General features: G+C 40.8%; 1 protein-coding gene across 3 annotated transcripts in view; it reads left to right on the top strand.

Moving 5' to 3' along the window:
- adck1 (aarF domain containing kinase 1) overlaps positions 1-24945 on the top strand; it is a 66897-nt gene extending 41952 nt beyond the window's left edge. For 2 of the 3 annotated variants that reach the window (XM_035610748.2, XM_035610749.2), the window contains exons 8-11: positions 5808-5957; positions 7404-7601; positions 18443-18636; positions 20405-24945. In XM_035610748.2, the coding sequence (XP_035466641.2) occupies positions 5808-5957; positions 7404-7601; positions 18443-18636; positions 20405-20564 (702 nt within the window). In that variant the 3' untranslated portion in view covers positions 20565-24945. The remainder of the gene's footprint in view (positions 1-5807; positions 5958-7403; positions 7602-18442; positions 18637-20404) is intronic. The other variant, XM_047337835.1, reaches the window with a different exon arrangement.
- Positions 24946-25702: the final 757 nt, after the last annotated feature.

Here is a 25702-nt window from a genome sequence, read left to right as displayed (position 1 = left end):
CACGTGAATATTAAAGAGGTGGTTCATCAAGATAAGCAATAGGTGGTGCTAATTCTTGAGTCAGGTCCCATTATCCCCTTGCAGAAGCAGAGGGTGCACAGTGTTTTGGGGGGGGGGGCAATGAATGCAAGGAAGGGTCTCCTCATTGCTACCTCATCTTTCGTCTCTCCTGGTGCAGAAGCTTCAGTCAAATTTAAAGCATGTGATAGGTTTATTTATTTTGCTGAATCTGATTTCATGGCACTTAGTTGCATTTAACTGTTACACCTTTTTTTGTGCAATTTTGTTTTCTGTATTCAGAGTTTTTTTTTAAAATATGCACATAAAAACTGCCAGATGTGTCTTCCTGTGGATGCGTTCAGGCTCAGTAAAGAACTGCTCTTTGTGCGTGCGTGCGTGCTTGATTGATGTAATGGAATGGGCTCTCACAAGTGAATCTTGTTTGAATCCCGTCAGAGGGACATTTTAATCTGACATCTGTGCTCTGATTGGTGTCCTTGAACACAGAAGTCCACAGTTCCTGCAGCACCTTGGACAGCGCCTATAGGTGCTAGCTGTTAAAAACCACACTGTCATTACAAACAAAGCATTGCCTAATCAGCGCATTGGAGTAGGGGCCTGCAATGATTATTTTTTTTCAATCTTTAAAAATGAGTAGCCTGAAAACCACTTCACATAGCAGAGGAGGGGAGTTGAGCTTCTCTCTCAAGTGTTGCTGTTTGGTTTCCAGTCCTTGTGTACGAGTTTACAGCTTCCTGAACACTACATCCCTCACTGTCTACAGACATATTTAGAGTAATACATTTATACCTGGTGTGGACCATTAAATGTACAAGTAGAAAATATTTGTTTGTTCAATTTGTGATGCTACTATTTTCAGTTTAAAAAAATGATGTCAGTCTGACCTGAGCAAACACGGTGTCCCAGTTGAAAAGGAAAAAAACACACAGGTTGTTCTACTGAAGCTCAGGGAGCATTGGAATAACTCAGAGGTTGTTTGAGGCAGACAAAAACAGGATATTGCAGGCCAAATGGGAACTTTAGTAGCAATGCAGTCGTTTCTCTCTGCAATCCAGCCGTTAGATCATGATCGTGTGTGTGTGTGTTTCTGTGTGCCTGCTTCGCTTTCCCTCCAGTGACAATCTGATGAGCTCTAATTAATGGTCATTAGTGTCTGCCCATTCCTCTGAGAGATAATTTGCCAACTCTCTGCTTTCTTGCTAAATGTGTGTGTGTGTGTGTGTGTGTGTGTGTGTGTGTGTGTGTGTGTGTGTGTGTGTGTGTGTGTGTGTGTGTGTGTGTGTGTGTGTGTGTGTGTGACTCAATACAAAGATGGACGACACATCACCACTTGACTATGCAAATGTGAAGTCAAAATATTGCCAACGGGCAATGTCTTGCTTTGGTGATGCATTTTGCAACCAGATTCATTGTAAATCTGTGTTACTCTACTAAACTTTCCAATTGAGGTTTCAAGTCCATCAATGAGTAAAATGGAGTAATGGCTATCCGAAGTTTTTTGACGTATGCAAAATTTGGTCTGGACTTTTTCTGTTGTTTGCTGTTCACATAAGACGAACGCAGCATTGCAGGGGGTAGGACAGGTTTCTCTGTGAAAAGCAGTGTTCTTGTTTGTTCTTGTCATCAACATGCATGGAAACCCTGTGTTCTCACATAGGGTTACTGTGACATTTTGCTGAAATGTGACTGGGGATCTGGCAGGAAAAGTTCAGCAGAATGTTAGAATGTCTGAAAGCCGCTCGTGAAAACAACTGGGATATGACACATGTCGATAACCAGTCAAGTTCTCTCGAGTCATCTGTCTCAAGTAATGAATACCAAGTCAAACTCAAGTACAGTCCTTTAAACTCTCAAGTCCCTCACCGTCCTGCAGTGTACTGCTGCCTTGGAACTAGAGCTGCAACAGTTAATCAATTAATCAATTAGTAATTCACTACTAAATTAATTGCCAACTATTTTGATAATCGATTAATCGGTTCAAGTAGTTTTTATGAAACAAAAAGTCAAAGTTCTCTGATTCCAGCTTCTTAAATGTGAATATTTTCTGGTTTCTTTGCTCCTCTATGACAAAACTTAAAACGTAAACTTAATATCTTTGGTGTTTGGACAAAACAAAACATAATTTTGGGGTTTGGGAAACACGATCGACATTTTTCTCAATTCCTTTCACATTTTATGGACCAAACAACTAATCAATCAATGGAGAAAATATTGGACAGATTAATCGTTAGTTGCAGCCCTACTTGGTACCAAGATGAGTGCGTCTTGAATTGCCCGTTGCCCACCTGCTCCGAGCAGTTCGCCAGGCTTTTCTTTCTACGTTTGATTGTGTTGTGAAGGTTTTGGGTGCACGTGTTGCCAAATTGAAGAGGATGTTTTCTTTCTTGTGTCTTTGAGCTTTCTTGACCACGGTCAGTCCAAATCAATGACCACCGGACTGCTGAAATGATCGCTGGCTGCTGTGATACAATATTTTTTTTTAAAGATAATAGATTCCATAAAAGAAAATATGCAAAATGCACATATTTTTTAATCACTCAAAGTAAACATTGTAAGACTTGTCTTGTTACAGTAAGAAATGATACTCACATTTCATTTTGACGGTAGAAAATGGGTTGTTTGAAGTGTATGGAGGTGGGGACGGGGTCTCCCAGTGTAGCTGGAAAATAGAAAAAACATCACTTTGATGTTTGAGTTATGTGAAAGCGGTACATGAATTTCCAAATGTACAAAATAGACATTCACAACAAAAACAGAAGCAGTTCAACCATGACACTCTGTACAGTAATACAACACCCCTTAGTTCCTATTTAGTCTGAGTTTCAGTTGAACCCCTCTCCTTTTCTTCTGTCTCACTCCCTCACACCACCCCCTCCCTTTCTCTCCTTCCCTTTCGCTCGCCCACTTTTTTCTACTGCTCAATCCAAACTGACTCTGAAATCCATGTGTTAAAGTGTTTTCCATTTGCATATTGTTTCTCATGCCATTCTCTGAGGTTCAGGTTATGGCATGGTTTGGTTGAGGGTATGCAGAGGCACGACAGTGGGGGGCGGCTGTGGCTCAGGAGGTAGAAAAGCACTAAATAAATACAGTCCATCTACAATACCAAGGAAACCACAAAGCCAGTTGACGCAGCAGTGCTGGGGTTCTGACAAGACAGCAGCGGGTGCCAGCCCCCGTGTCCTCACCAGACTCCTCACCGTCAGAAATACTATTTCTGAAAACACTGCTGTGTTCAGTGGACGGAATAATTGCCAGCACACTTTCTGGAAAGTATACAAGAAAGAAAAAAATGTTGTTTTTATTTATTGATTCTGCCAAACAAAGCTGTACGGAGAAACTGTTGGTGTGTAACAGTGGAACTGCGGCCCACAGCACCACCCACAGTACCGCTGACAGCAGCATCCACAGCACCACCCAGATGTGTTGTCAAAAAATAGTTCTAGGGAGTTAAATTTTGAAGCCTAAATCCATGATATTTCCATGATTAATCCAAAAACACATGAAGTGTGACTCCCCGATCAGCGTAGCTTGCTAGTTTCCACCTCTTCTAACAAACTTCCCAGCCCAGCTGAATTGATACTGAGGTGTATCAGAGGTGTATCAGAGGTCTGTGTAACAATTGGTCCAATTGCACTTGTATAATACACTTCTCATTGTCTCATGTTCAAAGCATAGTACATAGTTTAAATAAGCGACGCCATTAATTGTTGGACATTCTTAATCTTTACCCATCAGCAGTTTTGAGATTTTTGGTCTGCTGTCAATTCACATAATCATCATAGACAAAAACTAAAGATCAATGTGTATAGACATAATTGTAAAATATGAAACCTGTTTGTTCTTTGAAATGGATGGGGACTGGTTGACAGCTAATTTTTCCACACTTAAAACTTTGTTCTGTTCAGTTTTGCATAAGGTGGTGTTCATAAATCATTAGAATAGCAATGACGACAAACTGATCTTGTTAGACTGTAGCTGTAGCATTTACAGGAGACCTTTTCTTAATGTGTTGATTTGTTTTATGTAATTTTGTAAATTTTAAGCGTTTCCATGTCTCCACGTCTCAACAACCATAGATGGAGACATTATGTTTTCAGTCTCTCCGTCCTGCCCCGAGAACGTTATATATATTAAACACTGAGATGGAATTTCTTCAAATTTGGCACAAAAGTTTATTTGGACCATAAACGGTATATAAGGATAGACGACGCGTCTCCTCTTCCTCCAGATGCTTCTGACTTAAAGGGGCAGTAAGCGATTTTAAAGCAAAACATCTGCGAATATTTCCTCACCGCCCGTTAGCTGTAATCTGGGTTTTCGGCCCAGCCCAGGCTCTGTAAATCGAAAAGAAAACAAATGTGACGACCGCACCACACAGCACTGCGAGTGCAGTATGTAAACATCACTCGTCAACACCTTCAGAGACGTGCTGGCGGGTAGCGCCGCGGTTCTGGCCTGGTGGTTTGTGCGTTGGTCTCCCATACCAGCGGACACGGGTTGGCGGCCCGGTCGGAGCAGGAAGATCACAACAAAAACAGAGAGAGAGACAAGCAATTTTCCAAAATCGCTTACTGCCCCTTTTATTGAAACCAGAGTCGCCATGGTAGTGATCATGGTGTGGAGCCGAAGCACCCATTTCACCCCATTTTAACAGCATCAAACAACTCATATAAACGTGAACATACATCATTGTGATAAGAACTGTCAACTAAAATGACAGAAACCATCTTCGATGAAAAACTATTTAACGTCTACTTTAACGTCCCATCTGCTTACATGGAGGAGGCGGGTTTTTTTTACCTATACTGAAGCCAGCCATCAGGAGGCGATCAAGATAATTAAGCTTTACATTAAGGAGCTGTCATGTCGTCCATCTTTATATACAGGGTCTTGCCTATCGCTTTTTCCTAACCACTTTTCCTTAACCTCCATGGAAATCATAAGGAGGTCAAGGAAATGTGTAAAGAAGGATTCATAGGACTTAGGAAAAAGTAGCGCCGCTGAGAGAATCCGACTTCCACTATACTACCTAATTTAGCCACTGTGGATGTTATTGACGTCAGTCTGTTGTGGTTAAACCACACATTTCCGAAGGTGATGCAACTTTGCCCCTGTGCATTCTTAGCCACTGAAATTGTGCAGGGTAAACACACACAACACGGTGAAAAATATTTATTCATTACCAAGGTTTGAATTGAAATAAAAACAATAATATAGGCTACAAAACTGAAAGGAAAAGGATGTCACATTGAGAATGTTTGCTCACGCTCCTGTAAATGCTTCATAGGCAACAGTAACATGCATGATGATGTGCGTCAGTGTCACTTCGTGTTTTGTGAAAGAGCTTCATCATGAATGCGCAGAGGTAATTTCATTACATCACAAACGTTCACTCGACTCAACGATGAACTTAATGTAGTGGTTCAAGGTCAAGGTTACATGTGACTTCTCAAAATACATTTTTGCCTCGCAAACTCAATACCTCTGGAATGCCTTGGGAACATTTCTTAAATTTCGCTGCCAACATTCACTTGGACCTTAACATGTACTGACTAGATTTTGTTCATCAAAGGTTTTTCTCCATAACGCAAAATATAGTTAATACGATTTCTAGTCTTCATTACATATATTATAGGAGACTGGACAGACATGAACTTAAACTTAACTTTAAACTTAATTGGCTGACAGAGGCAGACAACCGTTGGGCAGTCATTTAAGTTTCAGAATGTATGTGCAATCTCTTTGGACCTAATTTTTACATTTTTCCACTTTATTACCAACAGATCTCGGAAAACCTTGGTAAGATGTACAGTGAGATGATCTTCGTCCACGGCTTTGTTCACTGTGACCCGCATCCAGGCAACGTGTTGGTTCGGAAGTGTCCCGAGAACAAGAAGACGGAGATCGTCCTGCTTGATCATGGCCTTTATCAGGTGGGAGATTTCCAGGCTGCCCAGACATAAAGAAAATACCATTTGTTCTAATATTGCAATCCATTTTTCATGTTGTTGCTTCAGGCCTTGAGTATATAGGTTGGGCTGCAAACAAACAGTTGAGACGCGCACAAATAAATGGACACCACAGACACACACTGTCGCAGACAGACACACTTTTATTAGAGCGGCAGCAGGATAAAAGCTTTTTGATAAACAGCTCATTTGATGTTGTTCTTAGCAGAGTGCAGTGTGCAGCGTTTGGATTGGTTCACCGCAGCCTTAATTATAAAGGCGCATTCTGTATGTGTACTCCGCTGCTGTGCACGTACACACGCTTTTTGATTGTTAACACACTTGCTTTTACAAACACCCACAGGTCTGCCATGAGTTTGGTTATTGCTTGTTCCTGTATTTGTGAAGAGCATGGAGTGATAAATAAACCACTCCTTCATCTTTGACACACACACACACACACACACACACACACACAGACCTCCCTTCGAACCATAATGGCACCAATTTATTCCAAATGACGTTCAAATTTCAGCTGTCATTTTGGAATTTTAATCCACTCTTCAAATACACACACACACATACACGCAAACACTCATTTTCAGAAGTATTACCAGTAGCATTCTGCACAGTGTGTATGTGTTGTGATTTAATGTCTTGCGTAAAAAATCCAGCAAATCTGTATACATTGTTTTATTTAATTTTTTTATCTAAAAGTCCATGCATGCATAGTGAAGAAATGAATACATTATCATTCAGAACACACTTTATTAAGACTATTTGAATGATGATGATTGTTCACAGTCAAGATACAAATGGCAGAAACTAACTCTGTGCTGTATAATTTATTGTAACAAACATATAAACTCACAACCATATACAACTGAAAAATACTTGAATTGACAAAGACAGGTGCCTAAGTGTAGAGGCAAAATTTGAATGAATTGGTCCTCAAATACTTAACATGACTGTGGATGCACGTTCACACGCTCAAGAATACAGACCAAAAAAAAAAGAATACAGACAGTGCAGTTTGTGTCGGTTAGGAGCTCGCCACAAAAGGCAGCAAAGATCGTCTCTAATCTCTGAATTAGCCGGTGATGTTGATCAGGAGGATGTGAGCTGCAGAAAACTCTTACTACCCCCCTCCTGCACTCTGTTCCACCCCCACTCTGCGTGAGCATTGACCAGTTAACAAGAGTTGGTGCTTGTTATTAGCATACACCACCAGTTGTGTTCACCAATGTTGTGTCCATTCACATAGTCACAAGTTAATGTAATAGCTTAGCTGCTGAGAAGTCTGTACATATTGAGTACAACACAAAGGTACAAATACAATTTATTCTGTACAATTTAAAGTTCCATAAATTATCCGTAAAGTAGATCAAATAAAAAAAAAAGTCTAATCACCCATCCTCCCCTCTCCTCCAGATCTTACAACCAGACTTCAGGTTGGACTACTGTCGGCTGTGGCAGGCTCTGATCAACAGTGACATGTCCAAGGTGGAGCGTTACAGCCGCAGACTGGGAGCTGGAGATCTGTACCCGCTGTTTGCCTGCGTGCTCACCGCTCGCTCCTGGACCGCGGTCAATGCCGGCATCAGCTCTGTGCCCGTCACACACTCTGAGGTAAGATCGCACATTGTATATTAAAACACACACAAACTCCATATATGTTATGTATTTCACAGAGATTCATAAAGCTGTTCCAAAAAACAGCATTCAACAGCAAAATAATAAAAACAAGAACAAGACTAGAAAGGCAAGAAATGTTGCCGGCTGGAGTCTTGGGTGGACTGAACAACATATGATCATAAGTTAAGTAAGTTTAGTTAGTTTATTTCTATCACATAGATACACAACATCACATACATAACATAAATGGTAAAAAAAAAGAAAACAAAACAAAGTATCATCTTAACTCTTTTATACTCAATACTTACCAGCCCTTTCCGTCAGGTAGGTTGAAGCATTTGCTTATTACACCTACCCCTTTTACATTATATTTTATTTATATGTTGTTCTTAGGTTCCTCGGGATCTTATCAATCTTACAAAATGTATTATTAATTATTATTTTCATTATTATTAGTTTCTGTGTGTACATACAGTATTACATAATAACACTCATATTACTTGCAGAAGATAACAAAACAAAATAAATAAAATGAACAACAAAATACATTCCCATTAATATACACATTGCCTTACATGCCTCACTTTTATATTTGTTGAGTATCTTCTTTTTTAGTATTTGTTTTTTAAATCTCTGTTGCGTGTTACACATTTTTTATTTCCTCATCTAAAAAGTTCCACAAGTTTACTCCTTTTTTCTTTTTTAGTATTTGTTTTTTAAATCTCTGTAGCGTGTTACACATTTTCATTTCCTCATCTAAAAAGTTCCACAAGTGTACTCCTTTGGCTGATATCTTTGTTTTACATTTGTTCTCATCTTTATCTTAGGGAACATGCACATTCCCCCTTAGTTCATACTTGGAACCATCCTATTTTTGACTCAATACCTTATTTGGACTGTTTTCAACATCCCCAAGTCTCCAAATTTAAGTTTGTGTGAGTTTATAAATAATCTATTGGTTGGTTCATGATATTCTGCTCTGTTAATAATTGTTATTGCTCTCTTTTGTAATATAAAAATAGGGTAAGTAATTGTTTTGTACGTGTTTCCCCATATTTCCACACCGTATGTAATGTATGGCAATGTTAACGAACAGTACAATATATGTAATGAATTTGATTTGAGCACATTTTTTGTTTTATGTAGTATTGCAATGGACATAGATCATTTTGTTTTAACTTATTTAAAATGTGGTTTCCAGCATAATTTGAGGTCCATAATCACTCCTAAAAATTTGCATTCATAGACTCTTTCTATTTCAACATTGTCTATCATGATATTTACTTTGATTCCCAGTCAGGGCATGGCTACAAATCCAGTGTTGGCCCTTAGGCAAGGCCCCTTAATGCTACCTGCCCACCACTGGTATGTGACCAATTATTGTAAGTCACTTGTAATGTGATGTAAAAGTTACATTTTATAATAGTATCCCCATGAATTTGTAATGTCCTCTGGCTTTTGGCAAAGTGTTCCGAGCCCAACGAGGCCCAGACATTGACACTAAGAAGTCACATCAATGTTGACATGACTAGAATTGGAGTGACTAAGTTTTTCCTCAAGATGAGACTGTTGTTTAGAATTCACCAGTCAGAAAACGTGTTTGTGTGTATCAGTATCCCTTTACCCACAGGGGTTCCACAAAGCCATCTGTTCTCAAAAGCCAGTTTATTTATACCTCTCTTATGCAACATTTTGAAGCTGGCAAAAGCACTACAGAACAGTCTGCTAGCGTGTGCCACCCCCTCTTACATGATGGGCAGGGCAAGGGAGAACTGGGCACGGGCCAGTGCATGAATAACTCTCGTCTTTTTTGGCATTTCTGAGAATGTATTGATGTGTTTGTGGAATCAGACAGGATCCAGACAGAAGTGCCAGTTAAATGTATACATGATACTATCAGCGATATAAAAAAATTGTCCAGTAAAACCACATCGGTATCACACATTGAAAAACCTAAATAGCTTTGTGTATCGACAGGACTACAAGTGCACTCTGCAGTGATGCATACAAACAAATTCTTAACATGACTTGGGGCTAAAAGTGATGTTTGTCCTGCAGGTGGTGCTATAACTAAAGTCCTCTGCAGAGAAGTAATGTGATCTCCTGGTGACATATTTCAGGGTTGTTAATTTGGCTCCAGTTCGATATTTTACTATTATAAATATATTATTTACTATTATGAATATATTATAAATATGTGTACTGACCCCTGTGCATGAAACATTCAAACAGGAAAATTATTATTAGATTATTGAAAACATTGATCTTAAGAGATATATTCAGGATTGATATTATAGAAGTCCAGGTATACCAGTATTTACATGAAATCATTTATTGTTCAATATAAATTACTTTTTTTTTCCATGTTCACATTTGAAACTGCATAATTACAAAGTGCAAATTGAATCGGCGCAACACCGTGATTGTGTTAGTGAAATTGAATAATTAGCAATTGGTATTAAATACTGTATAGAATATAACTGAATTTATGCTATACTGAAATTGTATAGTAAAATCAGAGCATTACATTATTAAATTCTAATATTAACATTCCAATCTTTCACATAATCTAATATCCAAGCGTAGAAATGACAAGATGCCAAGAGAGAGAGAGCGAGAGAGAGGAGCAAAAACAGTGGCATTGTGATTTCATGTGCGCTTCCCTCAGTTTTCCTCACAGCTCAGTGGTTTTACTTTTTTCTTCATTTCCTGTCCGCTGTTCTGCCCTGGCTCCACTGCTTACTGCTCCTCAATTTCATCTTCTTATGTCGTCCTGATTTTTCCTCATGGTCCCTCTATTCATCACCTCACTCCATATTGGCAGTGAGGACAGTTTCTGTTATTTGTACTTGGATTTATTTCATTTATCAAGCTGTAGGACCCATCAAAGTGTCAGAGTTGATAAAATGGACTGCACATTAAGCATGAAAGTGTTTTCATTTTATTTCATTTCGATGTTGACTGAGACACAAGACTAGAGGATATGTTTATGACTATTCATGATAAGTGTCTGTTTGCATATCAGCATTTGTTTTTAGCTGTGATCATGTGTGGTAATCGTTTAAAATTGCAAACAACAGGAGTGATTGTGACTCCCCGGCAAATGAAAGGAGCTGAAGCGTTCTGCAGCCGTCTTTGTACAGGAGGTAGACGGTCCTTCCAAGAAAAAAACATCAGCATCAGTCTTTTCTGGCTATTGCATCTCAGCTCATTTTTGATTTTCGAGGGGTGTTTTCAACTGTCGCAGATCAAAACGCCTCTGGATGCTCTTCAGACGACCAATCACAGCAGTGAAACGTCTGATGTGGCGTATCAACAAACACTGTACGGGCGGTCGTGTGTCCTTCGAGAGAAAACATACCATGCAATTTGTTTAATACTGTTCTGCCATAGCAGATTAAACAGACCTGTCCACATCAGCTGCAGCCGTCTTGGTTGTTCACAGAAATGCTTCAGTGATGCTCCTCTGTCAGTCATCGTATAAAAACTGTCCCGTTTTGGATTAATGTCTGTCTGAACATGACTGAGGCCCGACCTATGATTGGTCTGGGTTCCAGGCCAAGTCATGTTCGCAAATGCCCACTAATTAAATGTGTTAATGTTCAAGAGACAAAATCTTTTAGTGGTTCGAGCGTCAGTCTCACATACCCAAGACTGCGGTGCGGGTTCGAGGCTCAGTCAGTGCAGTGGAATCTCATCAACAACAAAGAGAGAGACAGTTTCTTCTGCCCCTTTGATCTGTACTGGTCTGTAGCTGGTAACATGAGCCTGCAGTAGCTTTCCATAAAGACCAATGTTGTTTGAGACTGAATGATACTCACCAAAATGTAGACATTGGACCAGTTTGCCGTAGTGAAGAAGTAGTTGGAGCCTGAAGGTGAACCTCTGGATTAGTCACCAGAGCTACTCTCTAACCCTCACTTGTGTTGAACAAACACTAAGTAATGAGCAAAAGAATGAAATCGAGAACCAAGTGGCCGAAATGAGCTAACATCCAGAAGGGATTACAAATTCCATCTCCTCAGCAAGATGCACCAGAGAAAATGTATCGCGGCTACCATACATAGGCCACATCCATACTCAATGGCGTTTAAAAACAAAAATGATCTCCGCTCACACAAGCGCTTGAGCTACTTATTAGTATTAGTAATAATTCCTGTCCATACTAACATACGCATTTTACATGACTATTCACATAGACTAGTCATAGGCATGCCGGTGTCAACAGGAAGCACATTGTCTACTCTACACTTGATTGCTTGATTACAGAAAATACACCTCAGGAGAAACAACATTGACGAAAAGTAAATGAAAGGATTTCTTTTCTCGGACCGACGACGAGGTGGAACTGTTAATGACAGTAAGCGTTTACAATTTTTGCCTTCACTGCTGCTAGTTGATTTTAAAAAACGATCAGGAAGTGATTGTGGGTGCGTCTCTGTTCCTGCCCGTCCATACTACAACGCAGCACTGGATATTTTTCCAGGCCGACTAGCATTCCAGAACTTTTCCATTTTAAACTGTAAAGTGCTGTGGATGGTGACTTGCCAGAGAATGCTATGTCATGGTATGGACAACATAGCGCAAATGAGTTGATGGCCGTGTGTAGGTGGGGTGCAGGTTCACACAAACACTTGAGTGTTGGTGGCTTGACGCAGCACAGCGTGATTAACAAAAAACAGGATGTAAAAGGACATTCAGCTGCAGTAGGTGGCTGCATCATTATTTTTTTTGCAAAGAAGCTGGATCGTTGCACATTATTGAGGGAATTTTATGCATTCATCAGCATAGTAGTATTTCAGTGTGAGAATGTGTCGAAGTAAGGTGTGCCCCCCACTTTAGCTGACATGAAAGCACTTCCATCAATATCCTGTTTCACACACACACACACACACACACACACACACCATTAGGCTGAATCCACTCCGGTGCCCTCTGCTCGAACACTTGATTGTGTAGCACTCTGAAGCTAAGAAGACATTTTGAGACATTGCTGTTGCCACGACCACTCATCGGCTTTGCTTTGTCTTTCTTACTATATCCCTTCTGACATCTCCTCCCTTCTTTCCTCTGCTGTCCCTCTCTTGATCACATCCCCTCTCTTCACTGTGTCCTCTCTATGCACTTAATGCACGGATCATTTTTTTAACTCCTGCTTTTAACAAGTGAGGGAGGCATTCCATTAGCGTTAATGCAGTCGCATGCAGCAAGCGTTGAGTGCTTTTAGAGCTCTAGCCTTTTTTTCCCTTATTTTTTTTGATGAGTGTTTATTTTCTAAACACCGAAAATGGAGTAATTAGTCAAAAATATGAAACACGTGGTAGTTTGCCCTGTCAAGATTATCTTGTCTTGGGCTAGACCAAGCAGCCAGATTTTTGTTTAAACTTGGGGCCAATGATTTTTATATTTTTTTACCTGAACATCCTTTTGGACATATTGTGCATTGGGACATATTGTTTTTTAGGACATATTGTGCATTGCAATTGAGCAAAAATAACAACAAACCTAAACCACTGTCAAAAAAATTAAATAGAGCGACATCGATAATCAGTTTTATCACAGATGAAGAAAAAGAAGAAGCTGCTCCCTGGTCGGTGCAGTGTGCAGAACAGTAACTCTTATTTGTAGAAAATTTGTACAGATTTTCATAATCTAGATATTTCATGCATTGGGCAAAAAGGCTATTCAGCCCTAATTTTGAAATATGTTCTTGTTTGCTTCAGGTTTGGTTTGTTTATGGGGAGAGGGGACGTTTATTTTATTAGCTGCCTCACCAATAATGGGGCCAATTGTCCTCAACTCCTCCACATCCACCCAATGGGAAACATTTAGTACACTGACACAACTGAGATTTCTGAGTGAAACCTCGACTACCTGGTGAACATGGGTATGTGTTTACTGTCCCGAGCACAGTTGCATTTTTCCACTCACAATGGCGTCGGTAATAGCAGATCTTACTGTAGATTCTGATTCTCTCCCTCTCTCCCTCCGTCTCTGCCCACAGTTTTTTCTAATATCTGCTGGCTGCTGAATGAAACCATTCTGCCAACCCTCTGCTACACTGGGGAGAAAAGAAAAATCACCGGCACATATTCCACCTCCCCCATCCGCATTTGCGTTGCCTTTTGCGCAGCCTATTATCGCATCACTCGCAATACAATATGTCCTTATTGAAGCTTTCAGATGCAAATGAGGGCACTGTCGCCTTCTCTGTGTCCTGCTGACAGCTGTAAGGCCTACTAACCAACCTCCCATAATTGCTACTAATTGTTATTCCCCAAGCAGGACTCAGCAGAGCACTTCAGAATACCCAGTTATTTGGGCTGGGAGGGGGTGGGGGTATTATGTTGTATGTTTATGTCTTTATCCCTATGTTCTCGATGGGCATTTTTCTTTTTTTCTTTGGTAAATAAACCTCCACTTGTGTTCGGCTCTCAATTCCCTCCTCTATATGCGAATAAACGTATAATATAATTTAATGTATAAACAAATAATTGCCATTTGCGAAGACCACATGCAAAACTACCAAAATGAGAAGGAAGCAGGAATCAAAATAATGAAGATTAGACTTTTTTCATGGCGTGCTTCTGGTGCTGGTCAAATTGTTAAACTGGAGGCAGCGTGACGTCACTGCGTGTGGCCACTTGTTCAGGACGTAGCGCCACGCATGTTTTCGCTCACATGAAAACTTTTTTTGCAATTGTGTTGTTTGACATGTGGAAGATGATTGACAGCTGTGCTCGTGATTTTCCCCACCTGCTGTTCTCTCCTGCATCAGGACTGAAATTGAATCAGATCTATAGAATAACATCTAAATGTATTTTCCATGCAGAGACAACTACTGTAGTTGTTAACGTACTGTATAATACTTTGGCACTGGGCTGTGGTCAACCAGCTAGCCTGTTAATCAGATGGCATCTGGTTACGGATTGTTTTATTTTTATACATAAATGAAAATGAAAAAAGTTCATGGTAGACATATTTTTTTTTTCTTTCACATTTCCTTTTTCATATAGCTGAAGTTGCCCCCAACACTGGGCTTCAGTCTTGTCTTTGTGTGTGTGCTGATTCAGCAACAGTTTAAGTTACTGTTTTGCCGTAATTCTGTTTGGCGTCCTGTCAGGTGTATGATACTGTGCACGCTGTCACACTGTATCGGCTTACTGGGACACTTGAAGAGAACTGAGCCACTATTATTGTTGTGTAAAGGGACTACAGCAGGTGGAGTTTGGGTCTTGGAGGGTGAATCAAATATGTGCATCCACTCAGATGAATGGGGTTCACGTCAGGTCTCCTACTAGTGGAAGTGTGTATTATGGGATTATCACCACCGTCTTACTGTAGCCTCAGCTGAGTTGGTTTCCACTGCTTTTGTAGGAAAACTCAATGATGAAAGCCTGTTGTGACGCAGTCAGGGGGCATCCAGGTAAAATGTCAACTTTCTGTCACCTCCTATCCAATGATCACGTGTAATCACAGCTGATCAAATAAAAAATGTGTTTGTCTTAACTTGTAATTATATTTCACTTTTTGAGATAAATCATAAAAAGCAATCAATGTTTTATCATTGAGTTTCCGTGTGGATGGAGATTAGGGTCTGTTCTGTATAACAAACATATTTGTACAAAGGCAGAGAATCTTGCACTTATAATGTATCTCAACCATTTTGTAGTGAAATATGAAAAACAAGACTGCCAAAGCCATTTGTACTCCCGTGTTACTATTGTTGTAAGCACTGTATCTGCATGTGTTCGTCTGTCTCACATCAAATCACACTATGGCCCTGTGTAGGTAGACCGGAGGATAATGCGTCCGAATCCGATGCGGTTTGCTGCGTCAGTGTTGCTACTTCACATCACTTCCTGTGGGCATGAGACAAAGACAGACAGACAGAGAGCAGAGACAGAGTTTATCTGTGTCAGGATGTTGACTTGCTGTCTGTCTCTCTCTGCCTGTCAACTCTCTGTTTATCGGTACTGACAGCTGTGACAGTGCTGCTGTCACACGCACCCACACACAAACTGGATAAGTACATATACAACAAGGATATACTAAAGTTTGCCTTTGTTTCTACATAGTGTTTGCTAAATATGCTGGATTATGACAGTGAACGTTGTGGTGATGTGGCCTGTGTTGTAACCCTTCAGCTACATCCTAATGTGAGTCAAATATGTACAGCTATGTGTGAGTGATTTGATCTTTTCTGCTGCTCAAAGCTCTTAATTGTTCAGTCGCCTCCCAGTGGAGGTGGTCCAGTCTATAGGGCACAGTGCACTACCAGTGGAGACTGACAGTTCAGCACTGACATGCTGTGAAGGAGGCAGTGGGTGTCTTTGGTGTTGCATATGTGTTGTTTTTGCAGACAAAGGGTGGTTCCTTGAACAGAGCAAAGTAGTTATCCACCTTAAGCAGCGGTGCACAGTGATGTGAGCATCTACACCTCCAGCGAGTGTTAAATAACACCAGCCCGTGCAATCATTTGCTTTCCTTTTACCAGAGCACTTCACCTCGACCACAGTCATTACCGCTCCTGCTTCTTCTTCTGCTAAGTCAAGTCCAATACATTTGTATTGTAATTACACAAAATTTGTTAAAGGGCACTGCCTGACATGGTTAAGCCTCCCTATAGTCAATATGTGGAACGTTTGTGTGACTGAGGTTCTGTTCCCTTTTGGAGGACCCTACCCATAAAAGGGCATTTCCCCTTTTACCTCTCCCCTTTTTGCTAATGCACTCCACGGGAGAGGTACGTGATATTGTGTTCTCTAATTTAGCCTTTCTGTTGGTACGTTATAAAGTTTATCTCTTACCTTAAAGTTTGGTGTAATGTGCTGACATATTTTACCATTTGATTTGTATAGGGGTTTCATGACCAACAATGAATGGAGGACGTATTAACCTCTTTTTCTTTCCATCGTCAGGTATGTTCTCTTGCCCCTTTTTGCTAATGCACTCCACGGGAGAGGGGTTTTATGACCAACATTGACTGGAGGATTCATTTATTCATTTATTTAAACGGAGATTGCCTCCAAAGATTTCCGCGGTCTGGGTGTCTTCATTACACAACGCAGAAAAAACGCTAGACTCCACCGGTTACATACAGAAGTAAGAGACTGTAGCTATAAGAAATACAAATTACAATACAGTTTTAATGTGAGTCAAACTTTTCTGAACGGGGCAGATGTAAAATTGGCATGTTGTTTGTTCTCTCCTGTAATATCCTGTTGTTGATTGTACTTTCTGTCTAAAGATTGCTAAATGAAGTGTTGGTGGGCTCACGGTCCACTTTGCTCCGTGACTCAAAGTGTCATGTCATGGACACGGACCGTCACACGGAGACCTGAGCACGCATCTTCAAAATCAAAAGGAACAAATATCATCCATCTGACTCTCTTTTTCTACCTCCCAGTGGGCTTATCTGAAGATTCTACCCAAGTGATATTACCATTTCACACAAGAAAAACTGAAAATAATATTCAATTCAATTCAATTTTATTTGTATAGCGCCATATCACAACATACATTGTCTCAAGGCACTTAACATAGTGAGGTCAATATTACAATATTACAGGGAAAACCCAACAAATCCCACAATGAGCAAAGCACTTGGCGACGGTTTAACAGGAAGAAATCTCTGACAGAACCAGACTCAGTTGTGGGCGGTCATCTGTCTCGACCGGTTGGGGTGAGGAGAGAGAGGAGGAAGAGAGGAGAGGTGGGCAGAAAGAGGGTGGGAGGAGAGACAGTAGGAGAGAAGAGAGAGAGAGGACAGTTGTACAACCGCCGCTCTAATCTCTACCAGACTGATACTTATAATTAAAAAATACAATTATAATAATAATAATAATAACAACAATAATAATGACGGGTTTGGGTCCTGCAGCTCTGGGGTCAGAGATACACTAGGAGAGATAGAAAACACAAACAGGGTTAGTGACATGTAATGTAAACATATCGGGGGATAGAGGAGTTGTATAACAATATGAATGCTTACAAGTGATGACAAACTAGTGTCAATACATTTATCATCAAAACAATATCAATATCTAGATGCATGCATCGAATATGCTCGTTCACGTGTCTTCCTGTATACCCACGTACATGTTGAGGTCTGGGATGTCGGGTGGGAAGACGTTGGAAAAGGACAATGTCCAGTTGTTGTGCCTTGGATGTGGCGGGGTTCAGTCCCGTATTGTGTTTGTTTGGTCTGCCGTTGACCCCTTCTGTTTTCCTGACATTCAGCTGCAGGTTGGTACCAGCCGCACGAATAACTTCTAACAAATACACCGGTGGAAAGTTCAAATGCTTCAAGTCTAATGTGAAATACATAATATAAATATAATATGGAAATATACTGAATAAATCTATTTTCTAAACCTCACTGGTTCCTGACAAAACCTTTGATAGACATAGGAGCGCTGCTTCCCACTTAGGCAACAGTAACAACTCAAGGCCACGACGAACATGTTTGTCAGTTTCACTTTTGCCTGGTCCCAGACCCCAACATCTCTGTTATGTTCATCGATTCAGAAACATGTCTTGAGTATGCAGAAGGAAAAAAACAAAATCAATCTGAGCTTCGTAGCCAAACCAAAGTAACCTACAAGGTTACGTCCCCAAAAATTACATCTCATAAAATCCTCTTCATTTTTTTTTTTTTTTTTTTGCCCAAGCAAACATTAAGTCAAGGAAGACTGATCTGTGCCTCATCTGGTCAGACATCTAGTCAGACATTATCGGGAACAAAATGTGTGCATGTGCAGGGTTTTATTATGATATTAGATCATTTAACCACTAAAGACCAAGCTTTCCTCTCTGTCCGTCTGCCTCGGCAGGACGTTGAGATACGGACCAACGCAACCCTGTACCTGCCCCAGATCAGCGAGCTCTTGAATCGGGTGCCCCGTCAGATGCTCCTGCTGCTGAAGACCAACGACCTGCTGAGGGGCATCGAGACCACCTTACAGACCAGAGCCGCATCCTCGTCCTTCATCAACATGTCCCGCTGCTGCATACGTGCCTTGGCCAGGTCAGAGCGATTGTGGCCCCTTTTTCCCTGTCAGGCTGTCCTAAATGTGTTTTAATACTGTAGCCAACAACACAACAAACTCTGGTGCTTTTTACACCCTTCTCACTGTCGGACAAATTGTGACAAAGACATCATCAGGTCAATATTCTGAACATGTACTCCGCATAGTGAAACACCAATACTATGTGACTCATATTCTTCAGTTTGTGAGACTCGTGCGTGTGCACCTAGTGAAATGGTAGGATGGAAAATGTGTCAGAACTACAGACAAACTAAGCTGACAAGTAAGTGGCTTTGGAAGAGAAATTGAAATTAGCCTGTACAGGCTGTGAGAGGAGGGATGTGGACTGTCACCTCAGCTCCCGGCTGATGGGTGAGGGACAGGGCTCCGGACGGACACACACACACACACACACACACAAACAGAGGGTCCCTTGCCTGCTGCTGTTCTGCTGACAGAGGTAGAGGTTGTCTGAATAAGCACATCTTATAAAATATTAACCAATTGTCGTGCCATGGGTTGTAATATAATATAGGCACCAGGGGATCCTGTCGAACTCTACACATCTTCTACAACTTACACTGTTGTCGTTTCTTTCTTTTTTTTAAATGATATTTGAAAATGTAAGACAAAGAAGATATAGGTGATTATCTTCCTGTCTGTGTGGTGTTAACATGGTCTCCCATAGATCTATTTCCATAATGAAGGATGTGTCTTCAGCGCAGAGTGTTGCAGGATGCTCTTTTGAAGAATAACGGTCCCGGCTCGGGTTTCCTCCTGAAAGTAGACGGTCTCTTTTTTGGGACATCAGATGATCTACTGTATGGTCACAGGTTATGGTAACAACTTTACAGTGTACTGGAAAAGTGTACTATAACATTACAGAAATATTTACTCTATTACTAATAAAAGTGCAGAATAAGTCAGTTAAAATGTCATCTGACATTTTTTATATGCTGATGATAAGGATGTATTATAAAACCATTAAATTAAATCTTTTAGAGTCACAATAGTCACTTAAAGAACCCCTCCATTCCTGATTTAAAGTATATAAAAAATCCTCTATGCCTTATATATTGTTTACCCCCCAAAGAGTTTAAAACCCCTCTGAAATGGGGATGGAAACCATCCACTCTCTCTCCCTCATTAAGGAATGATGGGACTATGAATATTCATGATCTGCAAATAACACAGGCCCCGCCCACCACAGCTGATCGCGCTAGGTTGACCGGCGGAAGAATGTGCACGACAAGATGGCTAGCGGCAACATCGCTGACATTCAGCCATAAAACGTTCACGGACTGCTAATGCTAACACTAACTGTCTGCTGACACACCTGCCGTCCTCTCGTGGATGCGCTGCCTCTGCTGCACTGGAAGTTTCCAGTTTCTTTGCCTCACATTTGCATATTTGACAGCAATTGGTTTTCTGTATGTGACGTACCAAATCTAGCTTGCCCAGGATTCGTTTGAATTTCAAAATGCAGTGAAGTGAAACACAGAAATCTCCTCCTCCAGGAAAGGAATGTGAAAACACCTTTATAGTGACGACATGTGCTCAGATACAAGTCCCCATAGTCAATGTAAGACATTTTATGGGACAGAAACAGAAGAAAAACACTTTTTTGAGTGGAGGGGAACTTTAAATGTTTCACACACCAAAGTTGTTGGAGGACTCAAGAGCCTTTGCAAGAAACGTTGGATTCAACCCAGTGTCTTCGTACTGTGCCTGACCCTCTCCCTGTTCTTCTGCTGCTCCGGTCCACAGGCACAAGAAGAGCAAGGCTCAGTCCAGGAGGAGGCGTCTGCAGATCAAGCTGGCAGAATCCCTCAGCCTGTGGAAACTCGCTCTGTATGAACTGTTTCTGTGGGTGAGGGGCTCCGTGTCGGTACACTGGCTGACTGCTCTGCTGCCATTTCTGCACTGAGGACGTCGCACCAGCATCAGCAACAGTCTGCAACCGTTTGGCTTGTGACAGTGTCTTGGTTTGTAATACACTGCATATGAAGACGTGCCAACACACACACACACACACACACACACACACAGTTTTTTACTCCCTGCTCGGTCAGCAGTGCTGAGGGAAACTTTTTTTGTCATATTTCTTTTTCATTTAACTCCAGATGAATCTCTCTTTGCTTTTTTTCTTTTAACTCTTCTTTAATTTAAGTAAGTTATTTTTAAATCATGATTTGTCTCATAACTCTTACATAGTTATGACGTAAATCTTACATACAGTGTTTAAAACACACGGGTGCCATTGTGTCTGAGGCCAAAACCAAAACCAGCTCTTACAGAATGTGTCGGTGTGCATGAGCTATAACTGCACAGACATCTAGGGATTAACTGCATTTTGTCAAGAAATAGATCCAGTTTACGACTAAAACCACACATTTTGCTCTTTTTATTTCAGTTTAGTGCGTGTCAAAGTAATGAGATACATGTTCATAAGGGAGGGACAGAGAGTGGACTGAGCCACCGGCTAGTTCCACTCTGTATGCAGATACAGATAACCTGATATCCATCTTCTCCCTTAATTAAAAAAAAAAAATCAAACTAGAAAGACATACCTCCGCCATGGCCTGACAGTCTCCTGATGAAACTGCATTTAAATCCGCTAGATCAGAATTTGTATTATTTTATTGAATTCAATTTCAGACACTCCTTGATATCAGTCCCCTAATATGATGTAGGGATTTAACATGTGACACAACAAACTCATGTTCAGTTATTTTAAAGCCTTTACTGTTATTACTTGAGCTAGATCTCATCATCTGTCAGATCATTAGATTCAGTAGTTGTGATCTTGAGATTATTACGTTTCCATGTGCAGCCTTTTTAACCAGAGCTGCAGATTATCTTACACGACCTCGACATAAGGCCATGTAGAGTGAAAGAGTAGGTGACAGGCCTCCAGTCAGCTGCATCGGTCCAGGGGCAGAGTGAACTGCACCAACACGGCTGGTGAGAACACAGGCACTGTTCTAAAGGGTCCCGTGAAATATGAAAGCACTTTTTGGGTTGTCATAACTGCAGAGAGAGTGTGTAGCTCCCATCACGACCGCGTCGCTCCCTGGTGATGCCGGACCACTGACTCATCCCTGCTCCTCAACTAAATACCTCAGTCTTTTTATATTTTATGGTGTAATAAAGGGTCACGTTTACTGTTGTTTTTTGGTCCAATGCTGTAAAGTCATTCCACAAGCAAACCGGTTTGTGTTACTGTTACGGTTCTTTCTTCTTCCTTCTGATCTCTGTCTCTTCCTGTCACTGAGGCACATTTTGGCCAATAATTTGACACTGTGTGATTGACTGTGGGTGGTCCAAAGTGCAACAGCACTACTCTGTGACTCGTTGCATTATTGTACATCTTTGTTTTTCTTTTATTGTTTTTCAGAAAGTAAATATCTTTTTCCTTTCCCCTCATTGTATCTGTTCTGTCACTGATGTAACTATTGTCACTCAGCACAGATGAAATTGATCCTGTGAGGTATCGTCTTTTCCTCCCACTGAGGAAGAATTCACGGCACGTTGTTTGGTTCAGACCCGACTGTCGTGATATTAAACCAAACTAAGGACCAGAGCTTTGTTGATTTGGAAGTCACACTCATTGTGAGCAGCTCTCGGAAACTTTAACAAACATCAAGGGCTTGACTTCATACCAGGCTTCGGATGTCTGTTGCTATGGTTACAGTTGAGTGTGCTTGTTTAGCATGTGCATGAGCCACTGCATGCCACGACTACAGACAATCTGAGAGTCGACCTGTCATCAGCACGATTGGTCATCTCATCATCTGTCGGATCGACGGATCTGTGACGTTTGCCACATTCAGAAGCCGATGTTGGGAGTTTTTCAGAGCAAAGTCACAAGGATGTGCTGCCCGGTCTAAATTCACTGCACAGTGAATTGTGTCACGCACACACACCCCTATATATGTGTCAGGATTGTATTTGTAAAATGCAAACAATGTACAGAGCTCTCAAACTCCCACAGTGGAATATGTGTATTTGACATGTACACTACCTCCTGCTCATAATCCTACAATGCAAAGCTTCGTCTATGAGGCATGTAAAGTTATATGACATTATACCGGTGATCAGTGATGACGCAAAAATGAGTAAATGAGACGAGCTGGTTATTAATTATGAAGGGGATGAAGAGTGACTGAACAAACCAGTCACTCCAGATGTATCACCAGTGTCAGTTTTAGCAGAGCAATTTGGGATGTAACCGATGACACCGCTCCTTTTTATCACTCCATCAACTTCTCCACCTCTGTTTCTTCACTTCCCTCCCTCTGAATTAGCCCCCTTCATGTGAAATCGTATACACCTCGTTGAAAACAAAGAGCAAAGGGGCATGCTGAAGTCAGCTGTTGATCTAGAAATGAAAGATCCAGTCGCTCCCTGTTGGCATTGGAAGAAGCAAGTCGAAGCAAAATGCTCGGACGACTCATCATCTTTGAACCACGGCCAGATCCCTCCGCCAGGGCTCGACAGTCAGCCAGGCTGCACACACTCTGTTCCCTAAATATCCCAGTTCCATGAATTATTCCCTGGGAAATCTGTCATCTTTCATCTTAAGGAAAAAAAAGACAATTCCCAGATCCCCTTTTGTCTGGATCTGCACCAGAATTGATTGAGTTCTCTCCTGGAATTCCATTTCTTTGTTTTTGGCGTAAACATGCTGACAGACAGACGGATCGAGGTGAAAACACAACTTCTTTGGCGAAGGTAAAAAGAAACAGATTTAGAGGAAAGAACTCAAGTGTTCTGTCATTTCTTGCTCCCCTGCTTTACTTCTCTCTACTTATCTGCTGACATGTTCAGGGAGTCGGCGGCTGCTGAGACGTTCATGCAGGATGGGGTTTTTCTAATCCTTCAAGCACACTGCACTCCTCAAGACGGAGGAAACACCCAGTTCAAAATCTCTCTGGTATTCTTGCTCCCACAACAAAATAGTGAGATGGATATGATGTACTTTTTGGGATCAGTGCAATGACAATGTAGCAGGAAAGAAGGAAAATGAACAAAGAACCAAACCGCAGAAGAGAATGGGTGAAAAATGTAATACATGAACTCTTCCTTCTCCTTCTCTCTTTTAAATCTCCTTCTTCATTCTGTTCTCTACACCACTGGGATCATCATGTGATTTATGAAGGTTAAAGAACATGGGGATTCTCTCATCAATAGTCCAGACTGGGTTTTGTTTCTCTTACCGAAACTGATACTGTTGTTTGTTTGGATAAGATCCAGTGTTGGATTTATTTATTTTGTTTGCTAAAAGAATGTGACTTAACTTGCCTCTTTAAAATGTCAAAATCTAATTTGGTGTCCAGGTAACTGTCTGCGTTCGTCGTTCAGTGGCGTCATATGTCCCGGCTCCAACAATATGTTTGTCTTCCAGAATAGTCCAAATTTACTTTTTATCCAGTTTTAAGTTGCATTATTTACAACACACTTTATAGAGGAGGAGATCTCAACATATGATTTGGATCCTGGTATTGTATCATCAGAAAAACAAGCGGAGCAAATGTTTCCGGCCTCTCCAGCCCCTCAGCGACGTGCCGTGTCTGCTGAACAAAGATGGAGGAACACTGGTTCTTAAAGCGATGCTGCTTTATTTTAAAAGTGTTTCTACCTGATGGAATCAGCCGGCCCGCTTGTTTAACGTCACTGAAGGACTCCTGACCTGGGAGAAGGTCAGTCAGAGTTACAATGACAAACAATGGTGGTGAAGACATCCACTGTCACGATGCCTTGTGGGAGGAAACACAAGAAGCCCAAACTCACCCAGCACAGTTCTTGCAGGAGGCTTCTCTGTAGCCAATGTAATGTTTTTTTTTAAATGTATTTATTTATTTATTTGATCTTTATTTGATCAGGCAAATGCACTGAGATAAAAAAAACTCTTTCAAGAGAGGCCCGAGGACAATTAACATTTACAGCAACAGAAGACAACACAAATTACAGACAACAACCGCAAACGACAAACAGCCCAAGAATGGAAAACTGAAAATCTACATTCAAGTTGCAAGATTCAGTGAAGTGTACTAATAATAACTGTTTGAATTTTCCAAGTGAATTGAGACTGTGTTGTTGGAAGTGGGTTTGTAATTCATTCCATTTAAAAGCTCGATAATAGATAAAAACTGTTTTTCCAAGATTCGTGCAGATACGGGGAATGTCCAAAGTGAAATAGTTGGCCGATCTTGTTCTGTAGTTACTGGACATATCAGAAATGAGTGATGTAAAATAATCTGGCAGTTGTAACAGTTAAGCTTTATATATAAATAACATGATGTGAATATTTCTTCTTGATTCTAGTGACATCCAACGAACACTGACAGAGAGAACATTGGTGGGTGCGGTATTTGTCTTTGCTTACCCAAAATTGAACTAACTGATATGTCTGACAGTAACAGTTAGGGGATTCTTTTAAAGTTTACACAGGCTGGAAACTGTGGCAGTAACAGCAAGGTACAAAATATCACAGGGCTGGTAGCACGCTGTGGCTCTCTCTCAGTCTCTATTTCTTACTTAGGCTGAAATGCAAGGCAGTAACAACCAGTTATAGTTCTCTATAGTTCACAGGGCCGGTAGCACGCTGTGACTTGAATAAAAAGGAAAAGGAAGCACTTGAATTAACACAAATCTGACAGCATTTATTTTCTATAGTGTAGGCTGAACTGGACAATCAGCAACAATAGCATGTTCTTGTTGTAACCATGGGACTTAAAAGGGTAGCTATTAAAAACTGAATTTCCTCAGTTTCTTAGCTAGGTTTAATGGATAAAATCAACTCTAACCACAATGTACTAGTTTGCAAGTACAGCTACAACTGTCGTAGACAAGTGGTGTTGAATGTAAAGACTTTTGGTGAAGTTAAAACTCCTAGATTTCACCTTTGTATTGGCCAAAATATTAGAATTTAATATTGCACATTCATGAGTAATTCCCAACTATATCCGCCCTCACACGGGGCACCATTATGTTGTGCCTGGACATTGGTGAAAGTACCATTTGTCTAAGCAATATAATTGATCAGTTATGGGTATCAAAATA

This window comes from Scophthalmus maximus, chromosome 15 (assembly GCF_022379125.1).
Source record: "Scophthalmus maximus strain ysfricsl-2021 chromosome 15, ASM2237912v1, whole genome shotgun sequence".
Classification (NCBI taxonomy): domain Eukaryota; kingdom Metazoa; phylum Chordata; class Actinopteri; order Pleuronectiformes; family Scophthalmidae; genus Scophthalmus; species Scophthalmus maximus.
Note: the sequence above shows the minus strand (reverse complement) of the source record. Positions and strands in the feature narration are given on the sequence as shown.